The sequence below is a fragment of the Zonotrichia albicollis genome, chromosome 5, assembly GCF_047830755.1.
Source record: "Zonotrichia albicollis isolate bZonAlb1 chromosome 5, bZonAlb1.hap1, whole genome shotgun sequence".
Taxonomy (NCBI): Eukaryota; Metazoa; Chordata; class Aves; order Passeriformes; family Passerellidae; genus Zonotrichia; species Zonotrichia albicollis.
The window spans coordinates 62,534,544-62,561,642 of NC_133823.1; the positions used below are offsets into that span (position 1 = coordinate 62,534,544).

The following is a 27,099-nucleotide window of genomic DNA, read 5'->3' on the forward strand; positions in this document are numbered from 1 at the left end:
CCTCTGCCCATCAGCACAGGTCACTGTCATCAGCCTCATCCTAACTGTCAACACACTGATTTCCAGTACTAAAAAAACCCATCCCCCACAAAAAAACCCCAACACATGCAAATGATACCATGTATTAACTTCAGTAGATTCCTTAATGCAATGGAAACTTTTTAGAGTTTAACATATTTATGTGTATAAATTTCATCCATGTGCTCTTTAAATTTTGAATACCATGAAGATGACATTGAGATTGTTTAAATTACAGTGTAGCCATCCTGGTAAAATTAAACTTCCACAGAAAATAAACAGCCCAGACTATCTACTGTGCTTAAACAAACTGTAAGCCTGCTCTGTGTGTATCTTCAAAAAGAAGACTACAAAAATAGTGGCATGTGAAGACCAAAAGTCTTTCAAATTGTACCCAACACAAACCAGTGAATATTTGGTAACAGCAACATGGCATGCAGATAGCATATCAGACTCTGCTTGTGTCCAGTTTAAAACAAGCCCTTTGATCAATAAAATTTACCCATGCAAAAAAAAAAAAAAAATGACCCCATATGGAGTCAACTGCTGATACTCATTACAGAAATCCTCGAAGAATGGAGATTCTGTAACAAGCAGCATTTTCACAGAAAAAAACCCAGAATTAATAAAATGCTTTTAGATTTTATTTCTTTGCTGCTATGACTGAAAAGGCTCCACCAAAAGGCAAACATATACATATTTTCAATATGTAAAATACATTTTAGTACAAAAAGTAATGCACTAACTTTATTAAACACACACAGATCCTTCCCTCTTCAAAACTGTGGGTTCTCCTCCCTCTCAGCAACCAGGTTCTGCCCTGGCCCTGTTTCCTTTCATGAACCTCACTCCCCACCTTACAGAACTGCAACCAGAGTGAGACAGGGCAAGGAAAAACTCTTTGCAAAACTTACCTCCACTATTGGCACAGCAGTTAAACCATCTGACCTACAGAATCACAGAATTAACTAGGTTGGAAAAGACCTTTGAGATCATCAAGATTTCCTCCTGCAGCTGTTATTCTTAGAGCAAAAAGGGACTTTAAGAGTTGCATATAGACCTTCAGTGAAAGATAGGGATAAATCTGAAGAAGAGGTTTTTTAAGCAGGACATAATACTTTAATTTTTATATTTTAACTACATTATTCCTTCAGTAATAGTTCTAGTTGGATTCCACATATACACAAGTACCTATCTGCCTCTACACCCAAATTTCATACATTGATGCCTCTGCCATGGCATCTTAACCTGATTTTCATGGTTATCTTGCTTTTCTTATGCTGCTATGTTTCTCCTCAGTTGTCATCTGGGCCAGTTTTCCCCAGTGTTTAGATACTTAAATAGTCATGAAAGACTGAAAAATACTTTGACACTTAACATTGATAAATATCTACTTACCTGTAACTATAGTATCAGAACAGATAGGACATACAGGGGCTTCCAACACAGCTTTTACTGGAAAAATGATGGACCCTCATGTGTTCTGTGGATTATGGGTGTTTTCTGCCACAGGTATTTCCTGAGCCTTTGGTTTTAGACATGAATATGCTTTTTGCAGTAGCCTATAGTCAATGCTTTGGAGTTACTGCTTTGTAATCATCTGAATTCCTTTCTGCAGTAGTGACTATTCTGAATCCTAACAGAGATTTGCTACATTAAAAAAACCTTCTGCTCTCTCACAAAAAACACAGCAGCTTTTATAAAAGTAATTGGTTTTCAACCCTCCTTTAATTAAAGAGAATAGTTGGGGAGAAATTCATGTCAGAAATACACAGGAAATCAAAGTACGACTTCACCAAAGAACTACGTGTCCTGGAGAAAATGTAACAGCATTTTTCCAGATCATTATGATGCAGGGGAGGTAAAAACTACTAAGAGAAAAGTCCAACATTGTGTGTGCAGAATGGATAATTTTAAATATTGTAATTTTTTAAAAGTTTTGTTTGGTTTTTTTGAAAAGCAGAATAACATCCCATTTACAGAATAATAACTGCTCGCTTAATTTCAAGTTTCCATCCTTATACACAATGCACCTACTAAAGGAAAATCTCAACATCTTAGAACTATCCATTGGAAATTCATCCTTAAACATAAAACATTATTGGGAAGCCAGTGTTTTCTGATTCTTGATCCCAGATTTTAAAGACAGCCCTTCTCCTGGTATACCAAACGCTGTATAAAAAAATACAGACCACAGATACCCAAAAAATGGGGTGAACAATAGGATTCATATTGAGATACAGCACAGCTCCCAAAAGGGGCTTGCATCACAATCCTAAATATTATCCTACTCATTTTACATAGAGGAAACAAACCCACCAGTCCTCTCCAAAACTAAATTTTTGCTTGAACTCTTGATATTGTTTTCAAGCAAACCACTTTTTCAGAGCTTGTTGGTGCTTCCCTGATACTGGCCACAGGATCTGTGTCCCAGCTTCTAACCTGAGCACTGGAACTGGGGGCACCTGCACCATGGTGTATGAGGAGATCAGAGGCTAAATCCTGGTCCTGGGTGGCTCCTTCAATTTTTCCCTTCATTTAAAAAGTTCAAGGGCCAAGTCTATTTTGTGCTTCCTCATTTGGGCTGTGAGTAGAACTAAAGGCAAAAATGTCTTAAGAATCATCACTTCTTTTATTTATGGAGAAAAAAACCATAGTTATAACACAAGGTGTGTTTTTCAAATTCAATTCCTAAACTTGTATTTAAATAATTGAGTAGAAATTAGATTTTGGAAAAGTTCTTGAACTTTCACTTACTTAAAGAGGACAGCAGTGCCTTGAATATGAAATTCTGCTCCTCAAAAGGTCCTAAATAGATTTGTGTGCCTGGGGAATTTGAACCCTGTTACACATAATGCCTTTTCAAATGCTGCTCTATGTATGCCTAACTGGAGATTAGGGACCTTAACTCTGAACATTATTTGTTTCCAACATTTAGGTTTCGATTATGATTAATTAAAAAAATAAGTAAATATACACACCATGAATAGGTATTACTATGAAGATCACATCAGCAGAGGGTTGAATCACTGTTTTAATGTAATTAACTCCAGACTCTGAGGTACACCAGCAGGGCAGTCTGAGGAATCCCCAAACTCACAGGGCTGCATCCTTCACCTCTAACACAAAATAGAAAGAAAAAACCCTTAAACCTTCAGCTAGTCTGCATAGTTTAGAATTGTGCGAAAACCAGCAAAAGTGCATGGAAGCAAGTAGTGACTTCTTCCTCTAAAGTATATTCCCTAAAAAGCACATAAAAATATGACAACTTACATATTTTAAAGTCTGGTAGGAATTCAGGGAAAATAAGGGATATTTATATTTTCCTTCTCTTCTGGCCTTCTGATTAAAACAAGCAAGCTGTCTGGGTACCTTGTGCAAGCCCCCCCCCCCAATTAAACCCAGGACCTCAAAGAGCATTTATTAAAATCTTATTAAGATTGGCCTTTCTGAAAATATGACACACATTTTCTTTTTATTTCACTGCAGATACAACTTACTAGCAAAAGGCTTGGCAATGATGAGAGATCCTAGGAGAATTTTCGAGAGCTAATCATGAAGATTACTGGAAGTGCTGGCTTTATAATTGCAGGAAAACTTTGAGAGTCTCCATTTTTCCAACTTGGTGCTTTATGTTCTAAACTGTACAGGATTTTATTCTATTCCATTCCATATTAGCATATTATAGTTAAACATTTTGTGTGTGTGCACAGCAGATTACACAACTGTACACTTTGGCTAACCTGCTTATAAAAAAGCTGAAGCAAACAGATAATCCCTTTCTAATGAAACATGGAAATTTTCTTTTCTAGACCATCTAGAAAGAAAACCACTGGCACCAGAACAATCTAGCTCTGTTTACTTAACGAGATGGCAAAAACCTTTCACCTGGTCATGCATCCAATACCTGTTCTCCTCCGGTTTTTGCTAATGAAAATTAACATCAGGGCTGCGGAATCATAAACATATTCTGGAAAACTTAAAATGCCAAAGACATTGTTCATAACCCTCTCAACATCTTTTCTAGTATCCTACTCTGCACCTTGTCAGGCTGAGAGCTAAACTTTAAATGTTTGTTCAGTGAAGGCAAAATCCAGAAACCTCATTGCTTGGGATTTGGTTCATCAACACCCAATCAACACAATGTTTTTGTGGAACATCTATTACACTAATTTGCCAGACAAGCACCTTTTTTGTGGTCACGTCCATATTAGCATTCCCAAGAAATAAAACAAGCAACAAGAAATTAACATTTAAGAAGCAGTTGGGTGCAATACACAGAGATCAAGAGCAGATGTAGGAAATATGGAGGATAATCTCAAAATATTATAAGTTCATCTGTGGATAATGCTGAGCTTCCTAAGAACTACAGGTATAAAATATTTCAACAGATGAAGTGGCACTATTGCTGTCCAAATTGCACACTGATATTGTATGGCAGTACTTTCTCCTTGAGCAAATAAATAAAATAAATATCCACTCACTTTTCATGATACAAACCTCTGTAGCCTAAGGAGGAATGGACCTTCTCTCCGGGGCTGCCAAGCTTCCAAAGTACTTTTGCAAGAGTACTACATATATATATATATATATATATATGTATATGTGTGTGTGTGTGTGTGTACATACACACACACACACACTGCTGCAGTAATAGCTAAACTTAAATTTCATTGAGATAAAAATCTTGCTTGGCTCACAGTGCACTGTAAAAGCTAGAGAGGTGCCCATCACTCCCTAATTAGCTACAAGAAGCAATAAATTCTAAATTACTTAATCAAAACAGCCACACTGTAATTTGTCTGTACTCCCTAGGTGTGGCACTACATCACAACTGTCATACATGAATGGTTTGTTATTTTTTTACATAGATACAAATATCAGTAAAGAAAAAAAGACTAATGACCACATTTTCACCTTTTTCCATGTCACATTATGAAGTTCTAGTGGAACAGAACAGCTGTGTTGCACCTGCACTTCATGAGGTAATAGTGATTATATCACAGTGTGTAAAAGTGTGGCTATTGGTACTTAGCAGATAAAGAAATGTTCAGATCACTCCATGGAATGATACCAAATCACCTCTCAAGTCAATCTTAGTGTACAAGGCACCAAGTTTCCTTTCGATTTTTAAGAGCAAGATCTTGTATACCTGTACAAGAAATATTGCATATATATACTTGCCATTTATAATGACACATACAGCAATGAAAACTGTATCTGCAACTGGTAACATAGAATTTGAGCCAAACAAGAGAAAACTTACCTATTTGAAAAAAGAACACTTGACAAGCAACATTGACAAGCTACTTCTGCACCAGTATCTACTTGAGTTTCCACCAACTTGCCTCCAACCAGAGTGTCCTCACAAAGCTAGTAACTGAAAGTGACACAGGGCTATATCAGTTTCAATTGCTTTCTATCATCTACAACTTTAGGAGTCACATTTCCAATTTTATATTCATATCCTTAGCCCATTCAAGAGCTCAGACAGATTTGCATTGTGAAGCCCCTGTAGCTTCACTCGTGAAAATGAGATGTATCATCAAAAGTTAATATCACACCTCTGATTCTGAACATACCATGGACAGTATGTAAGTATGGAAGATGTAACACTGGAATATGGGGGAAAAAACTGCTTAGAAATCTAATTAAAGAGAAATTGTGGACTGATACTTAGAAAATGTTACGCCGTCTGTACGTGGGGAAGCTCCTGTTTTCCTTAACAAAAGGAAGGGGAAAAGTCTAGAAATTAAGAGTAGATCCTCAATCATAATAACAAATAATGTTGTGAATCCTGTCAAATTTTAAATGAAGAAAGAGTAAGTGTAATCTGTAAATCAAGGACTGATATCAGCAAACTTACAGCAAACCCATCTCCTATCACTAGCTCAGCAGGAGAGGCTGGCTTAGGAGACTGATTTTTTCCTGGCTCCCAGAGGAGTGGGAATTCACATCATTTGGCTTCAAGTTAAAAATGGTTCTAGCTGCACATCTGCAATTCTGAAAAAATGTGGCTGGTATCCAGGCACCTTCCCAGACACACTGACATCCGTTTGCTGCTTTGCAAGACAGAGTTTACACACCAAAACAGAACAACTTGATTTATTTAAAATTCACCTCAAAATGCATTGTGTTCAGTTTCTTTTTTTTAAATGAACATTCAAAGCATCAAAATATTACTAATTTAAAAAGAACATTTGTTAGGAAGAAGATAATTTACATACTGTAAATTGTGGCTGTGAGGGAGAGAAACAACTGATGGTAGATTAGGCACAGTATGAAGGCCAACATGCCAGAAAACAATGCAGCTTTAGGCTCAACTTTTAAATGATCTGGACAAAAAAAACCCCAATTGGGCAGGAAAATTAAACCAACCACTTAATTGAGGGTATTTGTATAAAACAAAAGTGTTAGTAAGTTTTCTATCTAGACCTAACTCATTCATGTATTTAAAGAATTCTATCTTCTTCCAAATAACAAAAAATGTTTCTAAACCAAGACAGATTATTATTTGGAACTGGCATAGTAAAATAAAGGATCACAGTATACAGAGTTTAAAATCCTGTACCAGGAAATAGCAACAAGTGGTGTACAAGGGGATAATTTACGTACATTATCTAATTTTTAAAAACAGAGATATAAAATATCAATTGCATAGGGATTTAAATATAAGGCCAAGCAGGAGATTAAAGTAAAATAGAGCTCATAAGAAGGACACTATGGTGTTAAAACATAGTATTTCCATTTGAGTTAATGTTTAATTCAAAATCACAGTATTTTGCTAGTACTACAAAAAGTGAATGTCAAACTGTCCCATTAATCTTGAACTGAAAACTGACATTAGAACTTCTAAACAGTACAAAACTAAAGCTCATCGTCTAAACCTGATCAGTGTATTAGCACAACAGTGCTTGGTACGTACCTGATTTATATACTCTACCTTCTGTAAATAATATAAAGGTTATTTCTTGTTAATAAGTGTGAGATCACAATATTACTGCATGCCATCAGTGGTTTGCAGGCTTACTTGACATTTAATTATTCAGTCTTTGAAAGTGTAAGATCCTACCCTGCAGAATCTTCACTGATTGAACACAGAACACTGTCATTAATAAAACACAATAGAAGTTCCACCACTAACAACTAACATATAAGCCAGGATTTTAGGTCTAAACCCAGAACAGTTCATTATTATTAACTCACAGCTATTTTTTGTTAGGAAGGTAAACCTGTAGACTTCCAAATAATCTTGTATGTATTAAATATAAACAAATATGTAACTAACGGTTGTCTCTTGGAATTTCAAGTAGATTATTCAATTGTGAAAGAATTTCTGCAAAATCAATTTTGAGTTGTTAAAATGAAGTTCAAATATTAATTTCCATTTCTACATGTAGCTTAATTAACCTAAAATTGTGAGGAATAGTAGTGTAAGGAAAAAAGAATTCTCCAGATTAATTAGACATTAAGGTACACTAACTGTGAATACCTGAACCAACATTGTAACTGAAAAAGTGCATAAACAAAGTAATACTACAAATGTGTTAACTACAGAACAAAAGGTTTTCTGAAACCTAAGTAATATTATTTTACAGGTTATTTACAGGCTGTGATTTTTCCAGACAGAGCCAATTCAGGATCTTAAAGTTCCTTTGATATATTCGAAGTGTCTTTTGGCTTCCAACTTATTTGGCGAGGAACTGATTCCCAGCCCAGGGAATCAGGTACTGTGCAGCTGAACAACACTGCCATTGTGGTTCTGTGATTCTTCAAAATTCACTTCTTTCCATTCTTCAAAGCCAGAGCAGTGTTTTCACTTCACACTCTTGGTGGGTGTCTCGGACTCCGTGGACTGTCTGCCATCAGTCCACGCCTCCCGCGTGCTCTTCAGGGCCAGGGTTTTCTGCTGGTCCACCACAACGTAATCCACCCTCTCGTCTGCCACGCTGCTGCCCGAGCCACTGTTCTTCTTCTGGGAACAGCCAGAAACAAGTTCAAGTAAATTAACAACAGAAAAGCAAGCAGGTGTCCCAAACAGACACAGAACAAGCACTGGTTTCTCTGAAAGGGTCAACACTGTCTCTCCACTAAGCATTTGAGAAATTACCATTAAGAGATCTTACTGAACATCTGCTTACCTTACGAGGTGGGGTAGACTTTCCCGAATCTAGGTCCAGATCTAAATATTCCACTTGTTTATCTCCTTTAGGTTTTACCATAGGGCTGCTTCCTCCATCGAGGCTGTTGCTTCCAAACAAATTCTGAAATCATAATTTAAACAATCTCAGCTACAAATGTACAAACTAATGTGGTCCACATAATCAAATATGCTTGCTATAACTGCCAAAATGTAAAAGCTTACGGAAACAACTGCAAATCACTTAAATCAAGGAAATTTCATTGAGCCATTTTTAACATAGAATGTATGGCAAGGGCATACATTCTATGTTAAAAATGGGACAGAGTCAAAACCCAATGGGAGGAAAAAACCCAAAAACCATCCCCCCCAAATTTAAGGTTGCCACCCAACCCATCTGTGTTTTCCACTTAATGTCCCCTTCATATAATGAAATAAGAACAGATCATGTTTTGTTCTTTTTAAATGTAGTTATTATATCTCAAATTTAACATTACTTAAGCACAAACTTGTCTATTTCCCTCAATTTTTGTTAAATACCTACAATAATTTCTGCCTGACAGTAGTGGCAAATCTAAAAATTAAACATTTACATTTAATTCAAAAGTCATCGTGATTAAGGTGAAAATCAAAGAGTATTGTTCAATTGACAAGATTAAAATATTAAAACTTTGGCAAATATGTGTAGGGCTGCCTGAACTGAAGTTGCATTGTATATACCTAAATTTCCATTAGCCCAGACTTTTACAACCTCACCTCCTCTGTCCTCTCCCAGCCTGATCCCTCCCTCTTAACAGGTGTTATAGGAACAGTACAATAGAAGGACTCTTCTCTAAAAGATAAAGAAAAAACAGGAAGACAGAGGGCAGCAGTCAGCAAAAAAATGAAGAAGAAGGCAGAAGGAAAGACAGAAGGGTAAGGCTGAGAGCAGCTTGAAAGAAAAAGCAGAATATTGCTGATTTTATTAACTAAAACGTAAGTATGACATCAAAGAAGATGCTCCAAAGCTGATGGCAGAAAAAGATTAAGAAATACAGATTCCTTGCTAAGATAGAGTTGGAACAAGTAAAAATTCTCAAAAAGTCAAATTTTAAAACAAAGGCCATGAGATATGCAGAAATGTTCTGGTTCTTTAGGAAGTAAAATATTTTATGGGCTAAAGCAAAATGGGCTGGGCTTTTTAAATTGAAGTAATCCATTATATCTCTACTGTCCAGCTCATTTAACATTAAGTGGTAACAAGGACAAACACAAACAACTAATGTGAAGTCCATTTTCATTGCTCATATTCTCAGAACAAATTTCTGTGTATTAAAGATACAAAAATCAGATTCTGTATCAATGTTTCCAGGATAAATTTAAAAAGCTGTTACTCATTAAACAAAAAATAATCTGTTATTCCAAACAAACTAAGCAGGCGGAACATATGCATTAGGAAACAGAAATTTTAAATACACGCAAATGAAACAGAAAGGAAACCTGTTGAATAACCTTTAAGTAGGACTGGTGCAAGAAAACAGAAGGTATTAATGAGCTGGAGCATTAATTGTACCATCTTGGTATGGAAGTTAAGCCCTTGGAACAGCCTTAGGAATCAACAGGAACACCTGGGTTGAACTGTGATTCTGTGCAAGGAGAACTGTGGGCACGGGTGGGGAGAATCTCTGGGGTAATATGGGATGTTTCTTGCACGTGTGAAACAGGACAGCACCCACTACTTACCAATGGCCCTTGCAAGAGAGGAGCTAAGAATTAACATCAGCAGTCCCCCGAGCTTGGTGCTTTTCCCCTGGGAAGCACAAGGCACAGCGTGGGGCGCCCCACAGGCTCTGGAGGCCGCGCTCCACTCTGCATCCCTGCTCCCACAGGAATGGCATGGGGGGAAGCTGGGATGCAGCACCCCGAGGCAGCAGTGGTGAGCTGGGGCAGGGACACTGCAGGGGGCTGCGAGGGGACCCAGAGCAGCAGGGGACAGGAGAGCAACCAGCATTGCAAGAGGAGAGCCCGGGGCAGTGAGATGGGCCAGCACATGCCATACAAGAAAGGCAGACACACAAACAGAACAAACAAGGTGCTAGACAGGCCCTCCCCAGAGAAGGTCATACATAAACGATTTCAAGATGAAAAATACTGCTGTACCCCCTGCTAAGAATCCAAACACATGAGTACACTGAACTGACTGGACAGGACTTTAAACAGTCCTAGCAGACTGTCCCTGACCACGGCATGGGAGGTTGGAACAAGATGATCTTTTAAGGTCCCTTTCAATCCATGATTTAAGGTCCCTTTCAATCCATTCCATGATTCTAGACTAGACAAAAAGCTGAGCTCAAGATACAGGTTTCCTACAGGTCTTATGCATATTCTAAACTATATTTTAGTTTAGGCCTAGGTCTGCTGCCATTGCCTCCCTTAAAACTACTGCTATTGAGTCTTTTTCTCTCTCTCCTTTCCCTCACCGAAGAAAACCCACAGAGTATATCATTAAATTTTCCTAACTAGCTGCACTCCATGCTGAGGATCTGAAGCTTCATTATCTGAGAAAATTCCCCCCAAAGGGGAAAAAAAATGCAGACATTTAATACACAAAGACTCCGTCTATCTTCTTTTTTGAAAGATGCCTAATAAAATACACATGGTTCAATTTTCATAGAATGTATACCACAAGTATCAATTGTTTTTTTCCCCTGCTCCTTCTACACTTCCTGGAAGATGTCCTTTTAATGCAGTTTTTTTAAGCATGTCTCAGAGCTCCTAGGACAGTTTATTATTTCCCTTCATGACTTAATACTGGACTCACACATAGCCCAAGGATAAATGATTGCAAAGAGGGGACAAATTCTAGAAAAGAGGTAGAAAAAAAGTCATGTTGTATACTGCTTTATATAATAGACAAGTATATAAACCATTTTCTTTATGCTCTTAACTTCTTCAGTGAAATCCTACCAAAATTACAGCTCTGCTATGGAGATTTTTTTATCATTCTGTTGATCTAGAAGTATAAAGCGAGTGATGTTGAATGAAGGATCTGTGTTGGCATGATTTAAAAGTAAGGACTGCACAGGAAGAGAGTAGTTAAGATGTAGATTTTACATACTGGGTCTTCAGAGGATTGATTTGGGTTCATGGATACATAATTCTCTTCACTGTCGTGCGAGTCACTGCTGGAAGTTGTGCTATGAACTGAATCCGGTCTGGGAGACACGGGAAACCTGGAGGAGCTAATTACCAGGAATTATTTCACAAACAATACATCTGCAATATCTTAAACCTCCTGGTAAACAACAAAAATAAGCATATTAGAGCTGAAATTTTCATTCAAGTTTACTAGAGTGTCACATTTTTTGGTTATACACAGTCCCTTATATTTAATATCACAAAACAAAATTTCACACAGACACACTTTATTTCAATGCACAGATACACACACAGACTCACACTCTTCCAAGGGAAACTTCAAGCTACAAACAAGCTAAAAATATGATACAGATGTACACACATTTATTAACACTCCAGTCTCCAAAATGATTAATCTGAATGAGGAAAAGCCAAGAAACTTACTCTCGTGCAAAGCTTCTGGTGATAGGAGATCTAACTGGAGCTTGTAATTCTTCCCATTCAGGCAGAGGTTTTATTTCTAGTGGAGCTGGTTTTGCTATGTAAGAAACAGACAACTGTAAAGCACAGAACTTTCCTAAACAAACTTAAATTTAATAGCTTTTCATAGACTAAATACAGAAAAAAACCTTTATCTTTCAAATAGTAAATACTAGTAAGGAAAGGGAAACACTTCCATTTTCAGAAAGACATGATATATTAACTTACATTTTTAATCTTTTCAGGTGACGAGAGGAAACATCAATTAAAAAATTAAAATATAAAATAAAAAAACCCCACTGCAACTTCAGAATTTTGCAGCATATACTTGTAGGCAGTAATTCTGTTTTGAAAAGAGATTTTGAAAGTGGCAGCATTGTGTTCTGTCCTCCTTCTCTCCTGATGACTTGTTGAGCTGGCAAGCCCAGGGCAGGGCTGGTGGACTGTTTGAGCAGAACCAGCTCTGGGGACTTCTCTTGGCTCAGAGCCAGCTGTTAATGTGCAAACTCTGCCCTCACTGTGTACATGTGCCCTTACTGGTGAGGTTTCAGAGCTCCATGAGTGGGCAGAACCTGCAGCTAAGACTAAGTCTGCACAAGTGAGAAATGAACCAACAGCAGGAGGAGCCTGGCTCGCCTCAGAGATCATCCACAGTTGAGCAGAGTGGATGTGCCACAGAGCAATGTGCCACTCATGACACATAACACTGTTCTCAAAAAAATTGCCATTTTTAAATTTCATTTTCAGAACAGAACCATGAGTAGGCTATTAGCAAGAAACACATTATCCCTCCCTCCAGCTTATATGTCTCACACGTCCTAAACATTAGCAAAAAAAAAAGTATAAAAAGGTTTGTGGGAAAAAAAATACCACAGAGTCAAACTGCTGTCAACTTTATCCTCCCTAAAACTGTTTTTAGAAAACAAAATGCAATGTCATCATAAAAACTGGCCTTTCTGTCCTTGTGCCCCCTCCCACCATGAGTTTTCTGCCTCTTGGCAGGTTCACTAAGATCAAGTGTCAGGCATACAGTAACAGAACTGAACATGACGCAGGCAAGATGATACTAAAGCACAACTGACATTAAAAACTATCAGCTTGGCTCAAGTTTTCTGTAAAGGTCTGACACTACCTGGCAGGAATAAACAGTGGGCAAGGTGCTGCTGCAGCACACAGATTTCGTCCAAATCCCACCAAGAACAGCAGAAGTATTCCATCCTGTTGCAAGGGACTTCAAAACCCAAAGGTAATCAGTGATACTTCTCTGAGATTTTTAATGTTGTTCATTATTTTCTCTACTTCTCCTGACTATGTTAGGCACCAACTCAGCATCTTCAATAAAGCCCATCATATTACTTAAAATCCTCTTTAAGGTGCATAAATAGATGTCTGTACTAGTGTATGATCAGAAGATCAATATTTTGCTTGAAGCCCTAAGTGAACTGTGATTTCAGGTTATTGCCTAATAAAAGTTTCAAGTAACTTACAAGTTACTATGTACAATTTATAAGTTGTTATATATTTGCTTCTAAATAAACAGACAAAATATAAACAGCCACAACTTAAGAGATCAGAACATTCATGTTAATATCAAATAAAAATTTCCATGCACTGTTCAAGCCAGAAAATCTTTAATTCCTTATACAGGAAACTGGTTGCTTGGCATGGAAAATACATCCATAACCTTAGACTATAGCAGAATAGAATATGCCAGAGTTATTCTAAAGTAACAATTTTTAAAATTTTTACTTCACTTATTTTTATAAAGCTCCATATACATACAGTGCTAAAGTACATACCCTTTCTTCTTGTAGTAAAGTCACCTATGGTTTGTGAATCAGTTCGCTCTAAACCATGTGGTTTAGGTCTTAAAATTTTAGGACTTTGACCTAATTGGCAAAAAGAAGACTCTCTTAATAATATTCTATTTGCAAGTGGAAAACTGGAATTTTATAAATAAACATCACAACCCCCTGCAGAAAAGTTAATCCCACAAGCATAAGCAAGCTGCTGAAGGAGATTTTACACTCTAGCTGGGAATCACACTAAGGGTTTAAACACCAAACCAGAAACAAAGTAAAGACTGCATGCAAGTAATAAATATATAGGAGGCAAATGTAAAAGCTGTATAAAAAGGCTAAAAAGTGCATCAACAAATATTGCAACTGATCATTACTACTAACTGGTTTGATTTAAAAAAATAAACGTACATATTTGAGGTATATTTACTATCAAAAGAGAACAGTCATGTTTCAGATACAAGTTGAAGTACCCTCAGAGAAATTAAATCTCCTTAGTCACGGAATTTCTTTGGAAATAATGACTCTTGGGAGTCTCCACTCCTGTGGTACTCTTGGGAAGTCTTCTATCCAATGTGTATCTCCCACTTGAGATGCCCCAAGAATCTTTTTTTACCAATGTATTTCTTAAACTTGTTCCCCAGAGGTCTCCATCTGTCTGTACCAAACCCCACCACCCCGACCCTGCAGACACAGTGGGATTTTCTTCCCAAGTTTCCAGCCTGCACACCTCCACCAAGGCACAACCACACCTCCACCAGAAATGACCCTGGCATGAAAATACTGATCATCTTCCTGCAGAGAGTAACACAAATCGCCTCCCAAAACAAGGATTTTCTTTAGCCAACCTGACCAAACTCTGCAAGTGTTCCAGGTCATGCCGTCTATTTCAAATAAACGTGATCAAGAATGTGTAATAGCCCTAACCTTTCATTAAAGTCTATCTGACAAAGTATAATATTAATATTTATAAATAATAATATAATAATATAATACAAATAATATATTATAATATAATATAATAATATATTATATTTATATATTAAATATAAAAAAAGGCAAGTGCCTTCAAGTGGTACACCAAGAAGCCACATGAATAAACCAAATGAAAAGTTTAAGCCTGGTTATGTTAGAAAGCTGCCCTACAGCACAAAATGGAAAAGGACTGGTACAGACTAAGGTGTGGTATTCCCAGCAATGGCTGAGAATGCTTCACAAAGAATAAACTTGGCAGCAAACACCAGAAGTTTGCAAATCGCTGCCCCAAGGGTTTTGCATATGAAGTGCTCTATTAGTGTTATCACTGAAGTATTGGGAATAATCAAGTAACAACAAGAAAGGTAAATACAGGTTTTGTACTGTATCTTAACTTCTACACAGTGCTTCTGAGAGACCATGCAGGTAAGATAAAATTTGTTTATTCATTAGTAGTGCTGCACAGCAACTTCCTTACAAAGAAAAGGACATGAAGTAATTTTTCCACAGACAGTTCTTTTCCAATTTCAAAATCAGATGCTCCCTTAAATGGCTCAATGTGCTGATGAAACGGGTGAACAGCTGGGCAATGCTGACCAAAGACACAGACTGTGAAGCAGAACATGAAGTATTCCTGACTAGAGCCAAGTCAAAAGCATGAGCCAACATGCTGATGTACTCAATTCTGAACTGATCCAATATTTTTAAGTCCTTGCCTATAACTCTCTGATAAAAGCCTGCCTATTTAAAAAGACCAGGATCATCAAACTGATGGAACAATTTAAGAAGTTCAAATCCAAACACTTTTTGATGTGATCATAATAATTTTGCATTTCAGTTTTATAATCTGCTGATCATAATAATTTTGTATTTCACAGTTTTATAATCTGATTTAAAAGAAATCTGGCCCAGTGCAACTCAAGTTAATCTGCACTGACACAGAAGCACAGATTGTAAGCACAATGAGAAAACTAGCAGAGGTAACAGAGTTAATTAAATTATTTAGGCAGTGTGCACTTAATAACCTCTGCTCTTATAACCAAACAGACTAAAGTGCCTGAAACCCATAATACAGAGAATAAGCTCAAGGAACTCAAGGCTGTAACTCATTAATTCTCCTTCTGTTAATGACGCTACATGGTCCAGCACAGCCAACCTTTCTGAACTGGGATTAGCCCCATTTGTAAAACGCGGCTGTTGTGTAACTGCCTGATTCCCATTTAATTTAGCACTTATACCAACCACTCAGATTTCCAGAAGAGCTATATAAATAAGTACAGGTCCCTTCAATACTTCTACATCAGAAAAGAACTCACTGAGCTTTCATCTCTTGCTCCTGGAAGACCGTTTAATCTCAATAAATTTGGTGGCAAACCAGCTTGCTGCCACCAACCAGCCAGGATAATGCAATTCCTCACATTTAATGTGTCATAGAGAATTAAAATATTTGTGCAGAATATTTTCTTCTTCCTCCCTGGAAAAAGAAAACCCAAAGGCCTAAACTCTGTTGAGGAGCTTATACTGTGCAACAGGACAGACCTGACACCAGGGAAAGGAAAAGAGGAAGGAGGGATCAAAATCATGAATCTGAGATTACCTATATGTGTAACTGCAGAATTCTTTCACCCTGTTTTTGCTCATTTAAGACAATAAAGTGACATGAGCCAGGGCACTGAAAGCCCTTCAGAGTATCCCTTACTGCTTTCAAATGACAATTTTCCCCAGGAGCACATGCCTGTATCTCTGAAAAGCAACCAAGTGATTAAAATATGGAGGGGAAACTGCTTCCCCCCTGTACAGCAGGCTGGTCTCCCACATCTGTTCTATCCAAAAATGCTCACTGAAGTGTCACAGGGCTGTTCTTCACATCACTGTAGTGACAGCAGGGCTCTATGGAGAGCCTGGCTCCATACAGCATTCCAACACCAGCCATACTGAGGAACACATTTCCTGTGCTTCCCACAGGCCCAGATTTACCTCAGCTCAGGAAAGATAATACTTTTAACTTACACACCTATTCTGGGAAAGATAAATCTGGGTAAAGGAAAAAAAAGTTTCATTTATGCAATTTAATTTTTTTTCAAACTGAAAAGGAAATAAATGTTGCAACACCACTGGATGCAAACCTACACGGGGGAAAAACCCAAAACACAAATAAATTATGTCAAGTGAAACCAACTAAACAAGAAGTGAAAATTAGAAGTTTTTACTATTCTATCAAGTCACCATCTGCAAAATTCAGCCAGGAGAGAGAAGCTCAGCTTCTGCATGTCCTATCAGGCTGTAGAAGGGCACTCTGAGCTGAAAAATCATTAATGAAGTCTATTTTTCTAACAAATGGCTGCTTGTAGCAAGTGCCAGGCACAGCAGACGATTGTGGCTGTGGCACTGGAGCATACTCAGATGCATGAATTCTGCTCCTGGTATTTGGGGCACGTCAATGCTGCCTTTGTCTGTGAAGTCACCAGGAGAAGAGTCCATTTCACATGTTTGAGTTAATTTCAAAAAATGCTTTAAACTGAAAAATCATTTTTGGTTTTTGCATTGGCTCTGGTAGTTTTCTACAGAACACTTGGAATATAATATTGAGGCAGGAGGAAGTTGTCCCACTGCAGTAAATTCCTGCATCAGTGTAGGTGGTCCTAATGGTTTTGTTTTTGAGGACATAATGCTGAAGAGATTAATTTGTTCTCAGACTATTGCCTTGAAACACCAGAACTAAACATGATTTCTGTTAAGGACACTTCTTTCCTGACTGGATGCTTGCTCCACGGCTTGCTGGCAAGGGATTTCATGTCAGGAAACTGCAAACATCCTCACAAAAGAGGCCAACACTTCTATTTAAATACTAGCTATTTAGGGCTTAAAATTTTTAGGTAAATATAGTAATGCAACATAAAATTTGAGAAATGCATTATCTGTTTCCTGGACAACAGGATTAATCCTTATGAGACTAGGAGATCATATGTAGGAATGCTAGAGCAGTGCTGTGCTTGGGATAGGAAGGGGAGAGCAAATGGAGAAATCAGCCACATAAATGCACTGCATCCACACAAGAGTACTTTCAGAGAGAAATAACTAATCACAGTTCCTTGTTTCCATCAACAAAATATGTATCTTGACCCCTTTTCCTCTGTAATTAGATGAAACTGAAATTTGCACTGAGGTCCAAGAATTCCCGTACTTAGAATCACTGTTGATTTCTCCTCAAAAAACAAGGCTGAAATTCACTGTCTTGTTCCCAAAAAAATTATTATTTGCTTTTTAATTCTGCAGAGTAAACTCCTGCTTTTCTTCTCTTCCTCACCCAAGTGAACCCTGATTCCCAAGTAAATGGTCTTCAACACAGAGCTCTACAAATATCCTGAATTTGCTTTTTCATCTCTGTTTTTGTAAGACTGTCTCCTGCCAAGGTACTTGTAATTAGAAACATGTATTTAGTTACATAACATTCCAATACATTTCCATACTAGTATCCACCAACAAATAGGAGCATCAATAATGTGCTTTGTGCGGGTGGGGATAAGATATGGATGCTGGTAACTATGGTCTCTTTAGGACAATAAAAACAAATTGAAATCAACTCATCCTTCAATGTTATGAAATATAAAAAGCAGTCACATAAAGAGTTGCTCTTCAGTCTTCTCAGACATCTTTATCCCCTCAAAACAACTTTTTACAGTGAACTGGTAATTTGAATGCTACAGAAAGTAAGAATGAATTGGAAAAAATAAGTCCAACTGGATCTGACAGCTAACATTCACTGCTATTTCTAGAATATTTGGCCAATGCTATAAAACTACTCAAAGAATGGCAAATGCCATAAAATTACTCAGTGAATACCAAAGCTATTAATCATCAAGATACTACTTGACTATTCTGATTTGTGAGTAACTCTACATGTCTGTATTTTATAAGCCCCCAAAGCATGATGAACTAAGAACATTCAATAACAAAGACTGTTTTAAAACCTAAGCACAGTGTTCTGGAGCATTTATTGACTAGCAGTTTAATGGTGCACTAAGATTTGCAAACTCCAAATGACTTCAAAAAGAAAACACTGAAAAAAAACCCCCAAAATTTAAATTATTCAGTGGAAAACTAAAGATTAACATTAAGCCTATTACAAAGTAATGGAATAGCATGACAATATGTGCATTAAAAACTATGTGTTCTTGAAAAAAGTGATAAGGGCACAGCAAAGAAGAGAAAAATTTTATGAAGATAATTAAAAATAGGGCATTATTACTCATGTTCTCTTGTTCCTGCTCTACCTCATATCTTTGGAGTTTAAAATTACCTAAAAAAAATCCCTACCCCTAATGCCTAAACTTAATCATCCCCAGCACTAGTATCAGAGTAAGTACTGCAGTTTAGAAAAGTGGCATCTTTAATTTTTTACAAAATTACCATTATGTCCAGCAAATCACAGTCCTCTGCAGCTGTGATACAGCCATCCAAATGAAATCATTATTGAAATTATTTGCTCTTTCAAAGTTTTAAAAGACAAATCACAGCTCCAAGGTAAGGACTGGTACACCACAGCAAGGAGTTATTTAAAGCCATTAAGTGAAAAACTAGACTTGTACAAGTAATTTAGTACAGGCATGCAGGAAGTGTAATTTTCAGCTAAATGGGAACTTGTGGAAGATCAAAGAAGAAAAAAAAAAATCAATAAATTTGTACTCCATTTGCTTTACGAACTCTAAGGAAGCACCAAAACATCCCCCAAAAGCTTAATTTTTTAAAATTCCTAAATGGAATGAACAAGGGGTGTATTCTCTCTCCAAGAGAGAATGGAAGATAAAATGCATGGATTTCTCAAAAGCAAAATGAACAATACTTCTGTTCAGAAAACACATCACAAAAGTTACAGTTTCTTTTTCAACAGATCTTCAGTTCTTGCTGCAGACAGAAATCACCATTCTCATATTTTCAATGCCTACTTGTTCTAAACCCTCAGAACATAACTGAACCTTTATTAAAGAACATGCAAGACAATGATGATAGTGTGGAATACTGAAATGTTGCCAGCTCCTAATTATTATTATTTTTAAAGAATTGTCAGTTCTCATTGTCACAAATGCTGCCAGTGTTTCTCTGAAGTTTTATTGAAGGATGGTGTGGTACTCCTGCTACATCAGGACATGGAATATGTTCACAGTGTCCAACTTAAATATTTACATGTTTGAATGTCTAACAAGGAAACTGTTCATCAGGCTATTTATAGCCACCTGCATGATTAATGAGGGTTCTTCATTTCCTTAATAATTACCTACTTTGCCTGGGATTTGTAGAGCATCATGCTACACTGCAACAACGGATCATTATTCCAGTCATCCAGAAGCATCACAGTGGATCCTATGGGGACCAGAATGTGGCAGGCGCTTCCTGTACACAATTACCTTTGCAAAGTGGGCCTCAGCTCTTTCAGAAAGAAAACTGGAATTCTCTGTGAAGTTAATCCATTTGGGAGATGCTTGTGAGGAGTGGTGGCAAAGATGCAGCCACATTTTTAGAAGCAATCCACGCATATTTGTGGTTTAACCACACAGATTATGTCTTTTAAGATTTTAAATGAGAAAAAAACTATGACAAAAGCAACAAGATAACTTTTAAAACACTCTCAAAAACGATTAAACAATTAAACATTTTTAATCATGATTGCCAATTCCATGAGAATTTTCCTGCTCTCTCTTGGTTTCTTTTGTTTGTTTTCTTGTTTTCAAGCTGCAACTGGGTATTTTCTTGGCATGAAAATAAATGTGTGCATCACTTACTGTCTCTAAATCCAAGTTTACCACATGATAACACGATGGGCTGAAAATTACCAGGGCCAAGCAGTAGTCTCTTTTGAAGTCAATCATGCGGACTTAAGTTGTAGGAAGCCTCTCAGATTAAATGCTGATATATTTTTGTTGAAATATAAGTCATCAAAAAAAACCAACAAAACCAACAAAAAACCCAACAAAAACAAACAAAAAACCCACAAAAAAACCAAACCCCAACCCCCTGCCCCCAACAACCAAAGCACCACATTAACTATTGGTTATTTCTGCTATCAGCGAAATAACCAATAATCTGTGCCACTCAATCCAAAACTAGGACTGAAAATATTGTTCAAAATAATCTTGAATGCAATTAAACCCTAACAATATTCTGACAAAGTTTCTCTTGAAGACAAACGAAGCAAAGCCCAGTACCATGTCGTAAGCTGGGAATTCTAAATTCTGTATTGTTTCTGTCAGCAATTTGCTGAGTGATCCTGAGGGCATTGTTCAATCTCAGCTCCCCATGACCTGGAATTAGGACCTGAGCTAAATGGAGCTCTGTCAGAAAGTGCTTTTAAGTATTATTGATCAAAAAGTTTATATTTATATTCATTCATGCATGCATTACAATCACAGACTATATTCAAATGAATAACATTTAACTTTTGACCTTCATTTTATCATGGCCATTGTTAGTTCAGCCATATGCTCACTGTTCAAATATTTTTTTTCAGAATCTTAAAAGGCCCACTTTGGTAGAAATGTGCTTTAACACAGAAAAAAGAAGTTCACAATTAAATGTAAGCTGGGCATCAAGCTGAGATTTTGAGGAGGTAAACTCCACCCTCTCCAATTCCATTGTTGCCTTTCACTTTGATTCAGATATTGAAAAACTGCATTTTATCAGTCAAGATGTCAAGCACATATTTCTTACAAGATTTCAACCTTTCAGATAGGACAATATTACACAGTACTACACAGCTCTAAGGACTTGTTCTGGACAGCTCCTAAACTGTTAATTAAAAAAAAAAAAAAGTCTGTTTTTGTAGTTGTTTGGTCTTAAAGTCTTGTTTTAAGATCAGATACCCCTCTGCCCAAGCCATGGAAACAAATCCCATGGCAGGAGAGGGTCACTGTCATGCCCAGAGAACCCCATCTCTCAAATGCTTCCTCCTGACCCATAAAAAAACAATTAACATCTTTTTACTTTTAATTTTGACCACAAACTTTCCACCTGAAAAGAGAACCTGGTTGTTCTTTGCTGCCTAATCTGTCTAGGGAGTCCTCCTTCATCTCACAATATTTGGGCACCTTTAGTTCCACTGCTCCTTCCTGGATAAACAGTATTTTGAAGAAGGCATGTCACCATCACGACAAATGTCACTTTTGCTCTGTGGCAGAACCAGTCACTGTCTTTGAATAATTCAGAGAGCAAGACCCATTTACATGGGTGGATGCAGTATTTTTTCTGCTTGAAATCTTTTACCAGCAAACACACTTCCAATTTAGCATCAGGACTACATTCAATTGTGGCAAGCTAAAGCAGCCAAAAAGCAGAAATACGAAAATAAATATAGCAAATGGTCCTCCATAACTAAAGAAACAGCACTCTGAAAAAAACCAAACTAAAAAATAGATTATTTTTGTCATTCAGTTACAGGCAAATGCAGAAAAGCATCTGCCTAACAGTCTCCATTTTGTCCAAGCAATACATCACTTACCTTTTGGTATTCTTCTCTAAAGAACAAGTAAAACTGTTTTGATTCAAGTTATTGGGGCAGAGAGACAACACCATGTTTTGAAATTCCTTTCAAGATTTCCAGAAAATACTGGAAGCTCCCCGTAATTACAGAAGCAGCTGTGAGCTAGAGAAATGAAACTACACAAATCTGTATTGTAATCTCAAGGCTATAGATACTTTTATCCATTATTATTTTTAACCCACTTTCTGAAACAAAGGTCTGCTAGAGATCAGTGGAAAAAGAAACAGAATGGGGAGATCAGAGTCTAAGGCTGTAAGCAGCAAGCCCTTAAAAATAAAGTAAAAGAGATGCTAAACACATATATTTGACAACAAAAAGCAGTGTATCTTTCCTTTATGTACTGGTTTCACTGCATTATCCCTTTGTCAAATGCACTTTTAGCACTGGATATAACAAACCTCCCTGGCCCACAGAAACATGACTGACCTAAAGCTAAAGCTCATGTGAAAGGTGTTGATGGCATTTCTAACAGCTTCCAAAAACCTCAGAGGCAGTGCAAACACTGTTTTGGCAGCAATCTGTAACCAACAACAAAAAAGACAGAGCACCTTCTTCTGACAGAACATGAAACGTGCCCTCATAACACCTTACCCCCAGCACACCCCACCTCTGCAGTGTTTTAGAGACCATCTTTTGGAGAAGCATGAGCAGTCTTCAACAGACATTCTTGAACCAATGGCATATTTAATCCCCTCAACATTTACAGGAGCAATAGCCAGAAGGGAAATATTTTATGTTCTGTTTCCTCCCCTTCTGTGTCTGCCAAAGATTTATTGAACACACAGACCTACTTGACACTTCCTTTGCACTAATTTGTAGCAGAAGAGCATTGCAGTACATTTATATAAACAGAAACAACCTGATAATAGAAGCTGCTACAAGAACTTGAAAGCTGAAAAGGTAACACAGAAGAATATAAAGCACACCATTGTTTTAGTTAGGTAAATGTCCATTTAAACAAGGGCTTTACATAATTTAATTCAAAGGAACCTACAGTTTTATTTTCCCAAAGGTATATCTCAAAGAAGTTATTTGTGTAGAGATCTCAATTACTGAAATGGGAATATATCACCATTCCAATGTGTCATCAGATCTGTCCTTCACAACAATGGAAAACTTGCAGTGGTGCATTTGATAAAATTAGAGTGAGGCCATCTCTGTGTATGTGTGTGCTACTAAGATAAAACCCCTACTGGTAAATCCGAATCACTACCATGCTTGGCAGCTCAAGATATTCACAAAACTTTTTTCAGCCCCTAAGCACTATATCATATTTATGTTTAAGGACAGTTTTACTTTAAAATCATTTTAGTTTCTAAATTACATTAAACAATCCTATTATTTTGCAGTGATAACGTTTTCCAAAAGTATACAGCCAAAAATTTCATCCAGTAACTCTACATTCATTAATGGTATGTTAACACATCTTAAAGTCCTTCCCCTGGTGTTAGCCACATCTTTCTAGCGATAAGGCATTTGAGAATGGGAGCAAAGCAGGAGCCTTACATGCCACTCTAAATGTGAAACACTAATTCTGTTCCAAAAAGATATCCAAGGGCAATGATACTGCCCCCAGCAAACATCTGTGTGGCAGCTTTGTGCTGCCAACAGCAAAACTGAGATGTTTTTCAGCACATACATTTATTACTTTTGAAGGTCAAACATTTTATCAGTAAAATACACAAACTGGCCAGTCTGGAAAAATATTTTAAATTGGTGCAGTTCAGTTTATTCTGAGAATGTTTTCCAGTATCAACTTTCATCAATCTGTTCCTGTCCAGTATTTCTTAAGAACCAAACAAAACTGCTGTCTGATAACACAGAAACAATTAGACACAAGGAGAGGGCCATAAGTCTTAAAAAAGGCCATGCCTCAATTTTTGAAGATGGACCAGGGGAATGGTGCTTTCCATTGCACATACCTCATCTATCAGAGTGACACTCTCTACTTCCCTTCATTACAGACAGTTTTCACTTAGTGGTAAAAATACTAATTTAAAGGTTTAATTAGTGAATATTTTGGATCATCTGAATATTAGCCATTGTACTTTCCCACAATGAAGTCAGCCATTGTCAATGTAAATACTAATATTTTCAAGTACATAAGATTAAAAATAAGACTTACTCAAATGCAAAATAGGGCAGACATTTGACCTGATGTTCTTTAGTTCTCTCTTCTACAAGACAGTCAGTTATCTTGTCTCAAAAACTTAGTAGGGAAACAAGTTTTTTAAGTATTTGCCTGTATTTTTAGTAAGATGGTCAATGAAACATTTTAGATAAACTGGAAAATCCAAGCTATTTATTGGGGATTCTCTATATGAGTATCACTTATAGACACATTGCAACCCAATCATCTTGGTTCATTAAGAATTCTGGTCACCCAAATAATTCTTATTTCAAGGAAAAGTAAACATGTTATGTGCCAGATTTTAGAGATAAATTTTTTAGGATAGATTCAAAGGGGCCGTCTAAAATGAATACGCGTGCTGATCCTGTACCAAGCATTGCTATGGCTATATATTTGTGTGCTACCCAATGCCTTGTGTTCTCACTCTCCATCACAAGTGTCTTCTATATACAAGGACACACTTCTGAATCTTAGGAATTCAGTGTTATTTTTTCATTAGTAAGTATGGCAATAAAATCTAAACCGATGCTTTTATTTGGATTGTTATTGTGGTGTTTTAAAATGTTAAAAATAATGCCAGGGCTCCTCTGTGATTTAGTTATAGGACAAAAATGATTTCTAAAACAATTTCTAAAAACATGACAATTTTCCTCTAAGCAGAAGTTGAGAGAGCTATGTTATTTTCTTAGATGATAAAAATTAGGTTTCCTTAGAGGTTTTCCTCACCTTTTCTGTCAGGTTTGAGGTTCCGATCCACCGGCGGCGGCTCACACTCTGCAGCAGGCACCGACCGTCTGGGAGGGGTCTTTGGGCTGGACCTGAAACCCATGTGAGCAGGAGGAGGGACTTGCTTTCCAAACAATGGAAAATCAAACGTGCCAGGTATCATGGGTACATAGTTTGTTTCCTGGATGGGTTCAGTGAAGCTGCTGGAATGCTGTCGTGGAGGAGAGTTGGGATTCATTGGGACATAATTTTCATCTAGTTCTTCACTTGAAACACTTCCCACTGTCAACATGCTTCTGTTTTTCTAGAATTAACATACATTTCCTTTAACAAAATACGTTATGCAATCAGCTGTGAATCATGAGTCTTTTAACCTAATCTACTCAGATTAATGTACTCTATTGAGAGTGAAAAATGACAAACACTGCACAGCTTGCTTTCTTACACCGGAACAAAGAGCATTCAAACACTGTCACGGTTGCCTCTCATCAGATCAAGTCATACTTACAAAGTGGTTATGGAAGCCCTCCAATGAATTAGATCTGTCATTCAGAAACGTTCGTGGAATATCATAACAGTCTTGAGAACTAATTTCTAAGGAAACAAGAAGAGAAAGTAGCTATTTATCACCCCTGTTCCTGTCACTTGGCACAGGCATCCAGAGTCTGTTGTTATTTACTGTCTGCTTCTGAGAGTACACAAACACACCTCCTGAAGCTGTGGCCCTAGATATATCTATATTTGAAAGGACTGTGTTCACAAACAATCTTAGCACTCATCAGTTACAACTTGAAGCATTCACAGTGGCATTTTTCCATGGAAAGAAAAGAGAAATGAATTTCTGCTTTTAAAGAAGCAGCAGAGTCTATCTTTTAATTGAGCATGTGTAAGAACTTTGTGCAATGAGTGAGAATCTGGGCCCTCATGAAAAGCCTAATATAAAATAAACAAACAACAGATGTAGTTTAACATCTGGAAAAAGGTTTTCTGACTGATGCCCTTTGCTTGGAAAGTGCTGATTCAACAGGATCCCATCTGTTGCAGGAACAGGTGAATCCCATCTCTCAGCTCCCCAGTGTGGTCTCCAGGGGCTTTCAGTAGGAGTGGGCTGCTGCCAAACCAAAGATTTCTCCCTTTTTGGAGTCCTGGCTCTTGGCAGGCCCGACTAAGCAGGTCCTCAGCTCTGTGGCTGGCTCTTTGCTGGACAGGGGTCTTTGTGAGACTCCTGGCTCCCAAGTGCTGCTCATCCATGCATGCAGCAGGCTGCTTCACCCTGTGGCACGAATGCCTCCTCTCATGAAACTGGGTAAACTCTGGGATTTATCCCCGCCTTGCCCTGAAAAAAAACCTTTGACCTTTTTTTTAAGATTTTCACCACAGAGGAAAATAAACAATTCTGCTCTTAAGTACCAAATTTAACCAACGTTTTCAGAAAGACTAATTTTCTTGAGGCAGACAATCTCAGATTCAGTATAGGAATCTGAGATTCACCTATAAACTTAGCAAAATGACTGTGGTGGTTTTACTTGGGAGAAAATACTGCATGAGAGAAAATAAGCAAAGCAAACAAGGATCTTTCATAGTGTTCGTTTGTCATTTTAAAATACTAACAACCATCAATATTTTATGCTCAGTCTACAAAATGAATGACAAATAGGACAATAGTATCTGAGCATCTGTATGATCCCATCCATTCTGCATACTGCCTCCTCTAAAAGCCTTGTATTCATACCTCATTTCAAACAATTCTCCTTTAAAATCATCTGTAACATAAATATTGACTTACACAAATAAAAAATTTCATTTTAAAAACAACACTGTAATACCCACCTGCGTCAGAAATCTGAAAGAAAGTGAAACCCTTAGCCCAAAAGTGGTTAACAAGAAAATACGCATGACAGCACATCTGGAGGAGCAACATTTAGGTGGCCAGAATAAACAACTTTAATTTTACTAAAAAACTGCAGTAAGCATGTCTATCACATGGACAGAAAGAAAGGCTGGTGGCAATGATCATCAAATCAGGGCTGGTCTCAAAGCTCTGGGTATACACTATATCCCACTTATGTTTATGAAACAATTTCAGCTTCTGCAGATTGCACCACACTTCACTAAGCTCACTTTGATCATTCTGAAAGACTGAAAATGGTAGTATGGAATTCAGTTATATGAGCTTATT

At 37.3% G+C, this 27,099-nt stretch overlaps 1 protein-coding gene and 1 long non-coding RNA gene across 15 annotated transcripts in view; one reads left to right on the plus strand and one right to left on the minus strand.

Annotated features, from left to right (window-relative positions):
* Positions 1-6,107: 6,107 nt before the first annotated feature.
* The window catches only part of GAB1 (GRB2 associated binding protein 1), a 91,879-nt gene continuing 70,887 nt past the window's right edge, over positions 6,108-27,099 (minus strand). For 7 of the 14 annotated variants that reach the window (XM_074541847.1, XM_074541842.1, XM_074541852.1 and 4 more), the window contains 7 exons: positions 25,429-25,514; positions 24,921-25,224; positions 13,555-13,644; positions 11,720-11,813; positions 11,256-11,379; positions 8,160-8,282; positions 6,108-7,993 (listed from right to left, as the gene is read on the minus strand). In XM_074541847.1, the coding sequence (XP_074397948.1) occupies positions 7,835-7,993; positions 8,160-8,282; positions 11,256-11,379; positions 11,720-11,813; positions 13,555-13,644; positions 24,921-25,224; positions 25,429-25,514 (980 nt within the window). In that variant the 3' untranslated portion in view covers positions 6,108-7,834. Of the gene's footprint in view, positions 7,994-8,159; positions 8,283-8,914; positions 8,991-11,255; positions 11,380-11,719; positions 11,814-13,554; positions 13,645-24,920; positions 25,225-25,428; positions 25,515-27,099 lie in introns of those variants that run through there. The other 7 variants (XM_074541850.1, XM_074541848.1, XM_074541845.1 and 4 more) reach the window with 5 other exon arrangements.
* On the plus strand, positions 12,870-20,278 carry LOC141729195 (uncharacterized). Its single transcript, XR_012580529.1, has 3 exons — positions 12,870-13,001; positions 17,806-17,942; positions 19,827-20,278. It is a non-coding gene; the product is annotated as an uncharacterized LOC141729195 (long non-coding RNA).